General features: G+C 39.1%; 1 protein-coding gene across 4 annotated transcripts in view; it reads right to left on the reverse strand.

Annotated features, from left to right (window-relative positions):
* The window catches only part of LOC121439548 (intersectin-2), a 111,309-nt gene that overhangs the window by 50,740 nt on the left and 44,939 nt on the right, over window positions 1-15,630 (reverse strand). For 3 of the 4 annotated variants that reach the window (XM_041640053.1, XM_041640052.1, XM_041640055.1), the window contains exons 16-20: window positions 14,503-14,642; window positions 13,334-13,414; window positions 4,976-5,112; window positions 2,869-3,005; window positions 1,870-1,967 (exon numbers count right to left, since the gene is read on the reverse strand). In XM_041640053.1, the coding sequence (XP_041495987.1) occupies window positions 1,870-1,967; window positions 2,869-3,005; window positions 4,976-5,112; window positions 13,334-13,414; window positions 14,503-14,642 (593 nt within the window). The remainder of the gene's footprint in view (window positions 1-1,869; window positions 1,968-2,868; window positions 3,006-4,975; window positions 5,113-13,333; window positions 13,415-14,502; window positions 14,643-15,630) is intronic. The other variant, XM_041640054.1, reaches the window with a different exon arrangement.

Below are 15,630 nucleotides of genomic sequence, written 5' to 3' on the forward strand. Positions count from 1 at the left end.
TCTACAGCATACTTTTCTGCTGACAATGTTACATTCATCAAAACATGCAGGATCTACTAGGATTTTAAAATTCATTTTTAAAGTTAACATACAAAGAAGTGGGTTGTACCATGGCATTGCCATGCATAGATGTCATCTGCTGCATTCTAACTCATGTCCACCTCCCCGTGTTCCACCTACTTCTACTGGCTCCTTCCTTTCCTTCACAATTTTTAAAAACAACTTTTTGGAGATGTGATTAACATAAATTTTATATTAAAGGTGTTAATGTAATGTTTTGGCATATTTATATGCATTTCAAGATTATAAGGTACCCATCACCCCAGTTTCTTCTTGCTTCACCCTAAGTTCTGCTTCCTCACCATCCCTCCTGGGAAACACTGGCCCGCTTTATGTCTCTAAACATTACTTTGCATTTTCAACGAATAAACTCGTGTAGTATTTTTCTTTTTTTGTTTGCTTCCTTACGTGTAAATAAACTGTTTTTTGATCCATCTGATGTAGGATTTCCCTCTGTATGCTATGAATATGTTTTATCACCTTAAAATGTAAGAGTTAGCTAGGAATAGGCCTGAATCATTGGTCAAACACTGTTATAATTAATGTAGTTTCTGTGTGATTATTTTGGTCTGGGTGGCTGGACAATGTAAGCAGTCTCTGTTTACATCCATCCATGTTGGAATATGAGTGCCATTCCTCTTTATTGGTAGTTATTTGAATATATCATACTCTGTTCATGCTTTTCTGGTGAGGGACAATTGTATTCTGCCAATTATGTTTAAATAAATGCTGATTGGCCAGTAGCCAGGCAGGGAGTATAGGCGGGACAACCAGACAGAAAGTAGAGGTGGGGCAATGAGAACAGGAGTATTCTGGGAAGAAGGAAGCTCATTCTGCAGTCCTGTCTCAACCACCTAAGAAGCAAGATGTGACCTGCCCCACTGAAAAAGGTACTGAGCCATGTGACTAACATAGATAAGAATAATGGGCTATATAAGTTATAAGAGCTAATACGAAACCTGAGCTAATGGGCCAATCAGTTTATAACTTATGGAGACCTCTGTGTGATTTTCTTTGGGCTTTACCAGCTGTGGGAACTGGGCAGGCCCTCATGTTACACTTTCCTGCTGATGGACATCTGAGTTGTTTCAAGTGTTTAGCTATTATAAATAAGTATGCTATGGACACCTGGATTCACGAGGACATGTGCTTTCTATTCTCTGAGGTAGATACTTAAGAGTAGAATGACTGGGTCATAGTGGATGCATATTTAACTTTTTTAACAATAGCTTATTGAGTATTATCTTGATATCACTCAGAGACTAAAATCTGAGTCTGTGAATTTTAAAGTCTGTGCTTTTCCAATAAATCATATTACCTTTATCAACACGATTCTCTATTTTCTTACTCATCTATCTCACATGGGTTACGATAATACAACAAAGACCACTTGTTCCTTGGAACAAATTCAGTCAGGACTGCAGAACTTAATGCCATCTCTTTTAACAGCCGCAAGAGGATATGCGGCCTCTCAAACTCTGCTGCTCCTTTATTAAAACACTGCAGGTGGTGCTGCTTTTCTCATGGGAACTGATAGCACAGGGAGAACACTGGGCTGAGGACCAAAGACAAACTTCCATTCCCCTTTGCCACCGCAATGCTGACAGTCAGAATACGTCTGAGTGTAAGTTTTCATGTTTGGTAGTAATAACTACCCTGTGTGGCTCCAAGAGATGCTGCAAGGACTAAGTGAGATCATGTTTAAAAATATTTTTAGAGGTCTGTAAAAATCAAAGTTAATATTATAGAAGCATAGCATAACGTACTATAATTAGCTTACTCATGAGTGGGAAAGGCTTCATTTCTTACCTGAATGACATCCCCAGAATTAAAACTCATCTCATCATGGTTCCTTGCTTCAAATGGGTACAATGCTCTATAATTCACCAAAGCACTAGCTGTCTCACCTGAGGAAAAGATAATTCCCATCATTTGGTACTATTTTTGAGTACTATGACTCAACAAAGAGCCTCTTAAAATCTACAAGAAAAAAAAATGAGCATTGAACAGTATAATGAGAATCTGCTTGCCTCAGACTTGTTAGGGTTTAAATCTTGACTAGTCACAGAGTCAATGTAAAGCAAAGAATGTTCATCTTAAGTGAAGTAGGAGGTGCTAAACCAAGCGACACCTCATAGGCTGAGATGCGCACATGGATCTAGGGGAAGGTGTGGGAATCGGCCAGATCAAGCTGTGTACAGGGAAAGCATCTAAGCAGGGGATGAGACATGGCTAGAGCAGTGGAGGTGAGATCACAGAGAAGCAGTGTACACAAGGAAGCTGCAAACGAGACCAGTGAGGAAACAGGATTAGATGAAGAAACATCTATAGATCTACTAGTTTGCTCTAAAGGGAAAATAGAAGGACTCACAAATGAATTGGACTTGATAAATTCAAAATATTTTGTTAAGAAGTTTGAACACACTGTATTACTATTATGAATCTCAGTGCTTACTCATCTAGAAGTAGGCATACTACTGAACTATGATAAGAATGGACTCCAAGCTGTATAAAAAAAGCCTGCCTTCTGAGAAAAGTTTGATGTGAAAGGCTTAAAATTTTATTGTGTTTCCCTTAAATAAGTGGCTAAACCATACTGGTTAGTAAAGTAAAATCTTCCTGATGATGTCGATTCTGAACACTGCAGCAGATCTTTCAAGCCAGTCAAAGTCTTTGTCTTGTTATGGAGTCTACTCCCGGTCAGTCCCACCTACATCTAGTTGAAAAGGCTTTCCTAGCCTAAAGATGAGCATCTTCCATCTGTCACTGTCACTCGGTTGCTCTCAGCAGATCTACCTTCATCCTTACTTTGTTTGGCCTCAGTTTTTCGCTCCTCTTCTTGAGTTTTCTGCTGTGACTTTTCTTCTTGAAGTCGCTTTTGTTTTTCTTCTTCTTCCTTTTTAATACTTTCCCTCCATAAGTTTTCTTTTCCTTGCTTTGCTTTCCTTTAAATAAGACAAATAAAGAGTTTACACAGTGTCCAAATATGTGGTACACAAAAACCAAAACAAACTAACACACATGCTGGATGATCTGGTATCCACTCGCTGGAGAACTAGCAAGAGATGTTGACAGACGGGAAAAGATGGGCTGAGGAAAAAGGAGGTTGAGGGAGGAAATAGGGGTTTAGGGATAGTAAAAGGGGGGCTGAGGGAGGGAAAGATGAGTTGAGGGAGGGAAAAGGGGGCTGAGGGGGAAGTGGGGGGTTGATAGATGCGAAAAGGGGGGCTGAGTAATGCGAAAAGGGAGGCTGACGGAGGGAAAAGGGGGGCTGAGGGAAGGAAAAGAGGGGCTGAGGGATGAGAAAGGGGGGATAATGGATGGGAAAGGGAGCTGAGAGAAGGAAAAGGGGGGCTGAGGGATGGAGAAGGGGGCTGAGGGAGGGAAAGGGGGGGCTGAGGGCTGAAGGGAAAATAGTCAGCCAAAGAGAAACTTCCAACTAAGGTGAGCTGGAGAGTACACCTGACAATTCTCCAGACCTCAAATTCCCTCTAAACCCAAGAAAAAAACAGAATGAGATCCATTCAGCAAATATAAAACTTCTTCCTGTCTGGATTCTTCACAACTACTCCTTGTGGCCTTAGCATTATCAAGACTAGCAGAGGCTGTAGACAGAGAGACCCCTGGGCCTAGTTTTCTTTCAATGTTTTTCAAACCCTTTAACCTCCATCCAATCACAACATGCTTCCTCTAGAAGTTTTGCACAACTTTGGTGAAATCTGTGTATCAGGATAATGAACAGGAGTATGAGATTTAAAGTATTTTAAGAGCCTTCCATTTTTAAAATTACACGGAATCTCCAAATTTCTTCACCAACTAAAGCTGAAATAAGCCAAATAGTAAGCCTCAAAATAAACCAAAGTTCCCATTTTGATTGGGTATAATGTTATACAATCACAGAGATTCATCTGGCCATAATTTCTGCTATTCTGACAGTGCTGAGGCTAAGGGAAGATACTAAATATAGTAGTGGCAACTCTTTCTTTGAATGGAGGTCATAAAAATAGACGTGAGAGAACTATATAATATATATTAGTTCTGAGAAATGCTGGCTCATTAATACTTGTTTACCAGTCATACTAATTTCTAACACAGGAGAACTTGGGAGAAACAAAGGATTTTACAGACAAAAGACAAAAAGCAAAAAGCCAAACAATCCACACACTGTTTCTGAGGGAAAGGTCTGTGCTTCAGAGGTCCCAGCCTTCTCCCTCCCCTGCTCTACGTGGGGACGATCGGAGCATCTCAGTGTCATTAAGAGAAGTGCAGCAGCCACACGGCATAGAGTCAGAAAGTAAAATCACTCCATGTTTTTAAGTGATCTTTCAGAGAACAGACGGATCTACTGGAGAGGGAGAACTAATGAGAGTTCATCATGTGCAATGTACAAGATGCAGTCCCAGCTACACCATTTAATGCCTACAATATCTCCGAGGTCTTCATCTTTTTTACAAAAGAAGAAACTGAGATTTAGAAAAACAGTCTGTTAACCAGGGTCCCTCAGATAGGAAACAGAGACCAGGAATCCTGTCCAGGTCTGAGTGCACGTTCTTAGCATTCACTGACAAGCCATAAAATTGGTTAAAAATGAGCACTTAATAACTAAAAGAAGAATTGAATTTATAAAATTTTAGAATCTGATTAGTATCTAAAAATAATCCTTTAATTCCCTTTAAATTTTCATAAATAAAGCAATGAGAAACAAAGCTAGATTTCTTTGCTTTTTTTTTTTTTTTTTCGTTTTTTAGGCAATGTTTCTCTGTGTAACCCTGGCTGTAGACCAGGCTGGCCTCGAACTCACAGAGATCTGCCTGCCTCTGCCTCCCAATGCTGGGATTAAAGGTGTGCACTACCATAGCCTGGCAGAATTTTAATAGCAATATAGCACAATATATTCACCAGTTATATTAGTTACCTTGCAGCCTCATCTTCTAGCTTCTTTTTCTGTATTTGCTCTAATCTTTTTCTTTCAATTTCCTTCAATTTGTCACGTTTGATTTTATGAAGTTGTTCGAGGGCTAGCTGCTGTGTATTATAGCTTTCTCTCAGTTCCTAAGGATAAAATATAAATAAGTCAATACTTAAGTATTTTAATCATATTTAATAATATAGCATTTGCATTTAAAACAAATTACTAAGACAAGTATAATTAAATTTAAAAGATTTAAATATTTAAAAAATATCTATTTAAATGATATAAAATCTTGAATACTGTAAGTACTTCATGCACCTATTAAGACAAACACATGCTAAATTCACCTATTTCCACATCAGTTCATCTATAAAGGACAAAGACTATTTAATAAACCAGTTCTTTGAAGTGTTATTTTCAATAGAAAATGAAATTAATTAAAATATGGAAAACAATTTGCTTGTAATAACATTTAAAGAAAAATTTTGTGGTGTGTGTGTGTGTGTGTGTAGGTCAGAGGTCAAGATCAAAGGTCAGCCTTGAGTACCACCATCTCAGGTACCACCAAATTCCTTGTTTACTGAGATAGACTATCTCTCTGCCTGAAACTTGCCTAGTACTCTGGTCCGGCTGGGTAACTCAGGGATCTCTGTGTTCACCTGCTCAGCACTGGGCACAAATATACACAATGAATTTGTACGTGTGGTTTTGGCAGGTCTCACTGTTCCCTGTATTTCCATTCAGAAGCAATCATTTATTCTTGGTCTAAATGATTAGGTGTTATAAAGAGAAACTTCTCTGGCTCATTAAACTGAGATAAACTAAATCTGGCTCCTTTACTATCAAGTGAAACCAGGAGTGACCTTAAACAGAGAGGTGAGATTGTAGACAGAGGTGGGGAAAAGGACGAGGGGGACCTGGTCTTTAGCTCCATTGCTCAACGTAGGGATTGCCTTTCCAGCAATCTATTCTGATTCAGCCTTGTATTCTTTCAATAGCCACCATTTTGAATTGGCTTTTTCCCCTTGGAATCTACAGAATACTAAACAAGAGTGGGGGAGGGGGACTGAAGGAAAGAGAAAACTAATAACAACCAATCAAACAATAAAACAAAACAAACAAAAGAAACAGAGAAAGAGAAGGGAAAAAAACCCTAAAATAATCAAAAGAAATTTAAGAGCAAAGGAGGGAACTGGAAAATATTTGACTACATTTTAGTCTTCTAAAAAGTGTGTCCCCCTCACCCTCCTGGTCACAAAACTCCATACCAAGCTAGGCCAATCTATATATTTTCAGGAACAAGCATGTCAGAGGTAAATGGAGGTCTGGCCTAGGGGTAGTGTGGTGACTGAGACTGTCCAAGTGTCTGGGACTTACACAGCAACAGCATAAATGCTGTGTTCAGGTGAAGCCTCACACAGCGCTCAGCCTCCATGGCTGTGATTGGTATTGTTGCCTCTACATTCTACTGGAGAGCAAAGATATGGTCACTACAAGCAGAAGCAGGGTGACTCAGTATTAAGAAGCATGGCTCTATGGGAAGTCCATGAAAGTTAGAGTCAGGCTCTGTCAATAATGGCTTGTATTATCTCAGCCAAGTTTTATAGTTTCCTGAATGTGTCTTACAGAGCTGCTGGGAGGGTAAATGAATTAATTCAGGTAAAGTGGTTATAGTTTTGCAAGCTACATAGTTAGATTCTCAATAAATATTAGCTTTTGGTGGCAAGGGCCAGGACTAAGGAGACTGCCACATTTTGAGAGGGTATAAAGAGCTTTCAAATTAATGTCACATCATAGCCTGTGTACACTGGTCCTCCAATTTATCCTTTAAGATTGAGCTGCAGTAACATTCCAAGAAGGTTTTATTTCAGGCCCTGAGTCCTTGAAATGGGCCTTCTTCCAATGGACAAAAAGTCTATTAACTGGGACCTCTCCCAGCAAAAGCTGAGTAATTCTTGTGGCTCCAAAAAGAACCAGGACGCTGAATACGACATAAAAACTGCTCATTTACAAGTTCTGAAACACTGGCATGCGCCAGAGAAGTCAGGAGGCCAGAGAGAGAAACACTGAGGGAGGTGACGGATGTCCACCCGACACCCAGCACTCTCTCCTTCCAGGCACTCAGCCATCTGAGAAGCTGAGAAAAAGCAGTGGCTATCGAGCTAAGGAGAGCACCTACTGCTGTAAAGGGTTGGGGTAGATGAGCTGGAATTCTTCCTGAAGAGGACACACTCTGAATGTGTCATGGACACCTCAGGATTAGAAAGTAAGTTGGGGCTCATGGTTCCAGAGAGTTATGGAACATGGAGTAGGCAAGCAAGCATACATAAGCTAGAACATACATCTGATCCACAAGTGTGGGGCAGAGAGAGAGCTAACTGGGAATGATCTAGGCTTTTGAGACCTCAAGCCCACCCCCACTGACACACCTCCTCCAACACAGCCACACCGCCTAACCCTTCCCAAACAGTTCTACCAGCTGATGACCAAGTATTCAAATATATGAACTTATAAGGGCCAGTCTCATCCAAACCACCACAGAAGCACACCAGTCCCGCTTTGAACCAGCTCAGTCAGTAACTGAATTAAGGTTTCTACTTCTGTGATTTTTTTCATATAAAAAGCTTGGATAGGATTCAACAAAAAAAAAAAATTCTGAAGAATACCAGAAGTCAAGGCCATGCATCAAGAACTAAGGAAAAGGACTAGAGAGATGGCTCAGCAGTAAAGGCTGTTCTTCCAGAAGACTCGGGTTTGATTCCCAGCACCTACAACTGTAGCTCACAACCATCTGTTACTCCAATCTCAGAGGATCTGACATACTCTTCTGATCCCTGCAGGCACTGGGCATGTACATGGTATACAGATATACAAGCAACAAATTAATATTGATGCTAAATAAGTCAAGTATGCAAATTGTAGTCTCTAGAAATTACCAGAAAAGTAGAAGGTACAGCTAGTTACAGAGAAGGAGGGGAGTTCAACAACAAAAAAAAAAAACAAAACAAAAACAAAAACAAAAAACAACCCTCAGTTTCTAGCCCTATAGTCCCTGAAGGGACTATAACATTAATGGTTGCTGGGGGAGAGTGAGTGTAGCCATTATTAAGCTGTCATAGCTCAAGTAAATAACTCCCTACCCATGCTCAGGTAGAACCCTAACCAAATGAAGTAGGTTTTCAAAATGTGCAAGGAGGACTTTTTAGGAAGGAAAAGGTGTTGTGGGAGGAGTAAGAAGATGAGGATAATGGTGGGGGACTGTACTCAAAGTACATTATATATGTGAATGACGCTGTGGAGAAATGGAGGAAGGGGGAAGGGAGAGAGAGAAAGGAAGTCAATGTAGATGTACTAAAAAAAAGGAAAGGTAAGAAAAAGAAACACAAAATAAATGAGGCAAAATAAATAACAAAAAAAAAAAAGAAATGCAGTTCACAGTCCAAACTTGTCAATAAGACCCACTAACTCAATTTAAATATAAAACTGAAATTATAAACTATAACTATGCTATTTAAAAGATAAAATGTCAATGCTATATTTAACAGTCTATAATTAGTATGGGAAAAGATATATCATGACAACAAGGCAAAAGAAAGCCAGCACTGTTAGAATAATACATCAGGAAATGTCATCCTTGAGAAAATTATGTGTGTGTGTGTGTTGTATGTATGTTTACATGTGTGCATGAGCATAGGCATATACATATGTTTTCAGGCCTGAAGTCAACTCTAAGTATCTTTCCTCATGACTCTACCTTGTTTCTGAGACAGGGCCTCTTGCTGAGACCTGGGGCTCAACAATTAGGATAAACAGTCTAACCAAAAAACCCCAGGGAAAACCCTGTCTCTGCCTCCTGCCCACATTGCATCTGTCACTTCCTGCACTGAGTTTCTAACCATATCACAGACTTCTGTGTGGATAGCTGGGAGCAAATTCAGTGGAGTCTCATGCTTGCATAGCCAGCACTGTGCCAAGTGATTATCATTCCAGTTCCCCCTCTCCACTTGTTTTGTGTCTTTGAGACAGGCTCTTACCATGTAGACTGTATTCAAACTGTACTCTAGGGTGGCCTAGAACTTGCAGTCCTCTGCCTTAGCCTCCCAGGGCTGGGATTATGGGCAGAAAAACTAGTCCTAAGGCAAGAAGCCTCCCTTATAGGAGCATATCATGATAAAGGGACCCATCACAGTAAGATACAACAGTCTTAAATCTATTCACACTAGCAAAAGCCTCCAATCTGTAAGTACAAAAGGTAACAAAATCAAGAGAGACCAATACATAATCAAAGTGGGAAGTCTTATCATCCCGGTCTCTTGATGTGCTCAAGAAAGACAGCACATCAAACCACTTTGCCTTCACTGGAGGGCAATAGCTTGTAATCTGAGAGCCAATTCATTTCTAAGGTTTTAAGATTATTAGTAGTAGAGTTCACAAGTCCATGTACATGGATGGCTAGGGACAAAATTAATTTTTATTGAAATCCAACAATTCCATTAATGTCAGATGCAAGCAACAAATCACCATGGTATTACTCACATTTATGACATTTTCACTAACAGAAACTGAAGATTTTTTTTCCCTGTATAGTTTTAGTAAACAGAAACTGAAGATGTTCTTATAATTTCAGATTACTGCTATTATGACTTAAAATGTTATTATCTGTCACTATATCTTCTTGAATTCATAAACATAGAATCACATATACTTGAACTTTTATATTTGATGACATTTAAAATACATATATAACACTGGGGATTGGGCCTAGGGCTAAGTGCATGCTAGGCAGCTGCTCTAACCCTAAGTTACACCCTCAGCCCCTCATTTAAAATATTGTGAGATGAGATCTAGAGGAGTCCACAGCATAAACATATTTAAGAAGCCAGTTCCTTCCCCATGCCTTGCAGTGGTTCTTCGGGCCCACACTTCCTGCTATATACTTATCTTCCCAAGGTATACCTGACACCCACCTGGAGGGTACAACTAACAATTGTGGTGTTGGCGGATTTTGCTTTTCCTCTATGGAAAGCACTTCCCACGTTTCTATTCTGAGTCACTAGCAGTAGGTTTTACCACACTAGGTATTTTAGAGATTCTGTGCATCTCTTTCCCGAACAAGAACAGAAGCGTTTGTATAGCACATGAGGGCTCATCTGTGTCTGCATGTATGTGTATGCATGCGACTTCATGTCACCTATTGATCATCTGGTCACTGATTCTCATTTATTCACATCTGACCTCTGCATTGATGATCCAATAAAACCCTAACTCTGAGATCAGACCTTTTAAATGCTCTTTTAATGGATCATTTCTACTTGCATACCTTGGGTTCTATTATCATCAAAAACATCTATCACTGACCAAATACCCTATTCCTCACACAAAAGCTCTCAACCTTTCTTATACCTGGTACAGTTACTTTAAAGGGTTCTCAGCCTCATGGAGACCTCTACTCTGCTAACTTTCTCATTCTCTTTCTTAATCAGCCCCTTCTCTTCTATGATCGTTTCTCATCCAGTTCCTATTTCAGAGTTCATCCTTACCATAATTCTCGTGTTTAGATCTGTATCTCCCCTTCCCTTTCATCTCGGCCAATGTCTGATAAAATCTCAAGCCTGTATGAAGCCATGAGCCTATTTCACAAGCCTTCTCTGGGCATTATCTAAGCAGCTGTACATTAATGGAGGAAAGTCATATAATTAGATGTAGTCTTCAATTTAAACTTATGACCCAGAATGAAATAGGTATTTAACATTGCTCAACACATTGTTTTCTTCTCCCAAGCTTGTACTCAACCACCCCCACCTACCAAGGCATCTACTTAAGGCTGACTTCTCTATCCTGAAATTTCCTGATCCCCTGTCTACTCTCTTTCCTAGAAACCTCACTGAGACCCCATCAGACTATAATCCCTTTGTCTTCCCATCTCAAAATTAGTAGAACTCTTGCATCTGTCTTTTTCTGACCTGGAGTGGTTGTTCCTTCCATGCTCTCAATGATCCAATATATTCGAAAACTCCCTGCTTTCTACCAACAAATGTAACTGTATTGATCTTTTTTTGTTTGTTTTCATTTTCAAGACAGGAATTCTCTATATAACAGCCCTGGCTATCCTGGAACTTGCTCTGTAGACCAGGTTGGAATTGCACCAATCTTTCCCCATATGTTACACTGGAAGAATTATTTCGTCAACAATTACATTTATTTACTTAATTTGTGTGTGTGCAAACATGTATACACATACACACACACATACATACACACATACATACATACATACACAAACACACATACATACACACACACACATGCCACAGTGTGTATGTAGAAGCCAGAGAATGTCTTGTCAGAGCCAGTTCCCTTCACCCACCACACGGGTCCTAGGGGTTGAATTTGGGTCATCAGGCATGGTAGCAAGTACCTTTCCTCACTGATTTTTGCCTCCCATCTGTGGAAGTATTCTTTTTAAAGAATTCCTTTAATCTATGCTTTGGATTTTTTCTTTCTTTTCTTTCTTCTTATTTTGGAGGGTGTGAGTATGTGTATGTGTGTATGTTGTGTGTATTCATAGGCCTGAGTTCAATATCAGATGTCTTTTTTTTGCCTTATTATAATCTTTTTACTTATTCTTTGAGAATTTCATATAATGTATTTTGATTGGATTCATCCGCCTCCCCCACCTTCCTACCCACCCAACTTCATATTCTCTTTCACTTTTAAAAGGAAAGAAAACAAGCAAACAAGACCATGGAGTGCAGTCTGTGTTGGCTGACTACTCCTGGAGCATGGGCCTGCCCTGTTCTCTGGAGTACAGCTGATACAGCTGTCACCTTATTTTTCTGAGACAGGGCCTCCCACCACCTAGTCTCCCTAGCACTGGAATTACAGGTGGGCGTGCCCTTTTCATGGCAAACATATAACCCATTGAGCCATTTCCTTAGCCCCTGGATCTTTTTCTTAATCTACTTTTTTGGGGACTGGGCTTTATCAAATATCATACGTATTTACACAGAGCCTCCATCTCTTCCCCTCACATCCTTTCTTGTCTCCTTTGAGTTTTTCTTTGTCCCTTCATGTAATACCCTTCATCCTCACACTTTCCTGCTCTCTTCAGAATCGCTCATACACATTTAACAGTCTTCACGCCCATCCATTGCTGATCCACAGCATCCAGCTTCTGCTTATTACTCGGCTGAAATGGTGCTTTCTGTGCAGTCCTCAGAGGAAGTCAATGGAAATCCTCAGTGCTGGTCACCACTACAAAGGCTTCTTTTCTAGCTTTCTGTAGCTACACTCAAGTTTACTATCCAGTGACTTACACACTTCACACTCCTTTGGTGTCCTAAATTGTCTCTGATGAAAGTTTCAAAAAGCAATGAAAAACTAGAATGCAAGAAGCAGAAGGAAGAAAGTAAAGCAAGACAAAATAATCTGCTGGCCTGTAGAAAACCAACGCTAACCAGAAGAATAAGACAGTACCCTACGGGTGAGTACAGTCCACAAATCTGTACTGAACCTCATTTCACAATGAAGAGATTCACACTTATGTTTCTATGTAATCTGTAGCAAAAGTTCTAAGACCAGATAACCTGGTCAGCCATGTTCTAATCCTATAGATAGATCAACATTTGGGACCTTGCTACTGCTACTTTTGAAATCTGCCCTACCTTTTCAAAAGCAAGCGCTGAGGTGTGACTACTGTGGACACACGAACTGCCTACTGCCATTCATTCTAGCACTGAGTAGAAGGTGTAATAAGAATCGATAAGGGTGGACAAGTGGTTAATATAAATCATCTCTCTTTACACTACATTAAAGAAGGACACCATTGAATATTTTGAACAGTCTGTGTAATAGAAGTGGCAAAGCCCATGACTTACACCTCAGGTGTGTGTCAGAACACAAGGCCTGGTAAGTAATGATGCCCTCGTATTATTGGTTCTTTACAGTTTTCCTTATGCAAAATCAGGATGCAGGCACACACAAGCCATCCTGCCCTAGGGAGCAGGAAGTCGAAACTCGAGCAATGATTTTCAAGGACATAGCTGATTTACTCTCACATCTCCTTTGTTTTCTCTCAACCCACCCCATTGGTTAACCCAATCCACAGAGATAATGTAAGGGAACTGGCGGGATTCCTCATGAAGGAAGACACTGTGGGTAGCCTTCCTGACTTCTGGCATTAAACTCAAACAGGCAATTAGGCAGCAGAAGGATATTAGAGCAAACAGAAAGAAAAAAAAGGTTTTATTGTATATGTTATTCCAAACAAAGATAATCAGATAAAGGCAAAGAATAGTACAGTTTAAAAATAAAACAGTAAAATAACTAAAAGAAAAAGGAAGCTAGATATTAGAAAATAACCTTAAGTAAGAGGAAGAGGTTGTTGAGACAGCTTAGCAGAGACAAAAGGCACTGAAGAACAGAGTCATCCATATTCCCACACTGTAAGATAAGGCAGATAAGAGGCCAGTTAAACTATGTACAGATTCAAAAAATAATTTAAGGATGATAACTTGACTGGCTTGTCTGACCATCAGTGACAAACAATCACATTTTAATTTCTCTAAAGAACATATCTTTATGTAAAGTACACTCTCAGCATTATTCACCTCCATTTCTGTCCTTAACTGAAGCCACCATGCTGTTGTTTATTCCATAGTTGTTGCTAATGTTACTCTAAATAAGTCAACAAGATAAAAACCATATGAAGAAATAGCTTTCTTAAAGAATTACTATATAACACTGTGTGCTTTCATAACCTTATGCATAGTTAGCAAAGGGTGAACTGAGACTGCAGTTTGAGTGGACACCAGTAGTCTGGTTCTCAGCATTCCAGTCAGTTCCAGTAACCAGCTAACACTTATTATCTCCACTCATATGGTGCCAGTGTCCAATCACCACTGCCCCAAAAGAAAAACAGTCTGCTGGGCACCTGTTCCGCCACAGAGGCAAACAATAAACCAATGAATCATGAATTATATGAAGTTTATAATATCAAATTCTTCTTTAGATTTCCCTAAGTATTTTATTGTTTCATAAAGGTTAATTATATTAGTACGAAGCGACAAACAAGAATTTAGTGTGTTAAAAGAGGATCTACCGACAGCAATTTTGAAATTTCCATGTTTACCCCTCCTCCCTGTTTTGAGACAGAGTCTCACGTAGCCAGGCTGCTCTTAAACTCTCTAAGTTGCCGAGAAACAACCTTGAATTCTAATTCTTTTGTGTCAGTCTCCCAGTTTCTGGGATTTACAGGTGTGACCCACCATGCCCATTCTGTTGCTGACTTTGGTTCTGAAGGACTGACAAAAGCAGTTGTTTGTGAAATGCATAGATGCCAAGAAAAAGAGCACATAGCACCCAAACCTGGAAACTCTGAAAAAAATATTTAGTCTTATGACACAATATTTACTAAACTTTAGAAAGCATTAAAAACAATATAATTCTAGTAGATGAAATGACATAGTCAATTAAGAAAATGTGATACAAGAAGCCCCTACAGAGACATGAAGATAACAGAAGATAAATACCTTCAGTTGATTGTTAAATGTATCCATTTCTGAGAGCTTAGATGCAGTTTCTTTTTCAAGAGCATCTAACTGTTCTTTAAGTCTTTGGCATAATTCTTCCTTTTCTGATGATTTTTTATGAAGTAAACTGATCCCTGAATCTGAAGTAAAAAAAAAAATGAAGTCAGTTTACATTTGGGAGCAGCTCCTGTCACTTCTATCTGCTCACAATGACATAACTAGAGAAATACAAAGGGCATACAAAGATACATAGGTGAGGAGAAGAGACAATACCTTTTATTTCCAAGTAACACCTTATAAAGATCCTCAAAGGAAACAGATATAAGTACTAGTTCTCTACTGAAAGGATCAGGACTTGAAAACGAGTTTGACCAGATACAAGAGGCACAATCCACCTACCTTATTAACGAGGTGAGCAGAAAGCCATGGCATAAAGTCACAGTAAGTACTCAGTCAACAGAATATGCTGCTAAAGTAGCTTTGTACTTACTCGTGACGATCTCAAGAACAGAGGACTACTCACAGAAAAGACCCAATAAGTATTACTAACAGAACTATTTAATAACACATTTTAAGAGGTAAGAGGAGAGAGTTTCACTGTACAAGACCTAAAAATATTTACACAAGGATACAGAAACTAGGTCTGAATATAGTGATTTCCATTAAGATGAAATAGTAACATTACTATCTAAATACATATTCCAAAATTTTGTAATTTTAAAGTATAGAAATCAAGTATAGAATTTGAATAAAATTAAACACACAGAGTAAAAACTTAAGTCATCCTTTATCTGAAACCCTACATTCTCCTTTTAAGCATTTGTACTTAGATACATGTGCATTCAACCAACTTCTACTTGACAGGCTCATATTATCTACAGCATTCTGTAACATACACACATACATATATCATTTATTTATTTCCTTACTTTCTTACTTAAATTTTGGTGATAGTGAACAATGGACACATGCATGCTAGATAAGCACTCTGTTACTGAGCCACACATCAGTCCTAAGTTGTTTTAAATTTAACAATATATCTTACCATTAGGACATGTAGATCTAGTTCCATCTGCATAGTAGTCTACATTATAGCTATTCTGCTTTAACATACCTAATCCCTTTTTG

Source organism: Microtus oregoni, unplaced genomic scaffold (assembly GCF_018167655.1).
Source record: "Microtus oregoni isolate MIOR12 unplaced genomic scaffold, Mior012 000062F_ref0000492, whole genome shotgun sequence".
NCBI classification, from domain to species: domain Eukaryota; kingdom Metazoa; phylum Chordata; class Mammalia; order Rodentia; family Cricetidae; genus Microtus; species Microtus oregoni.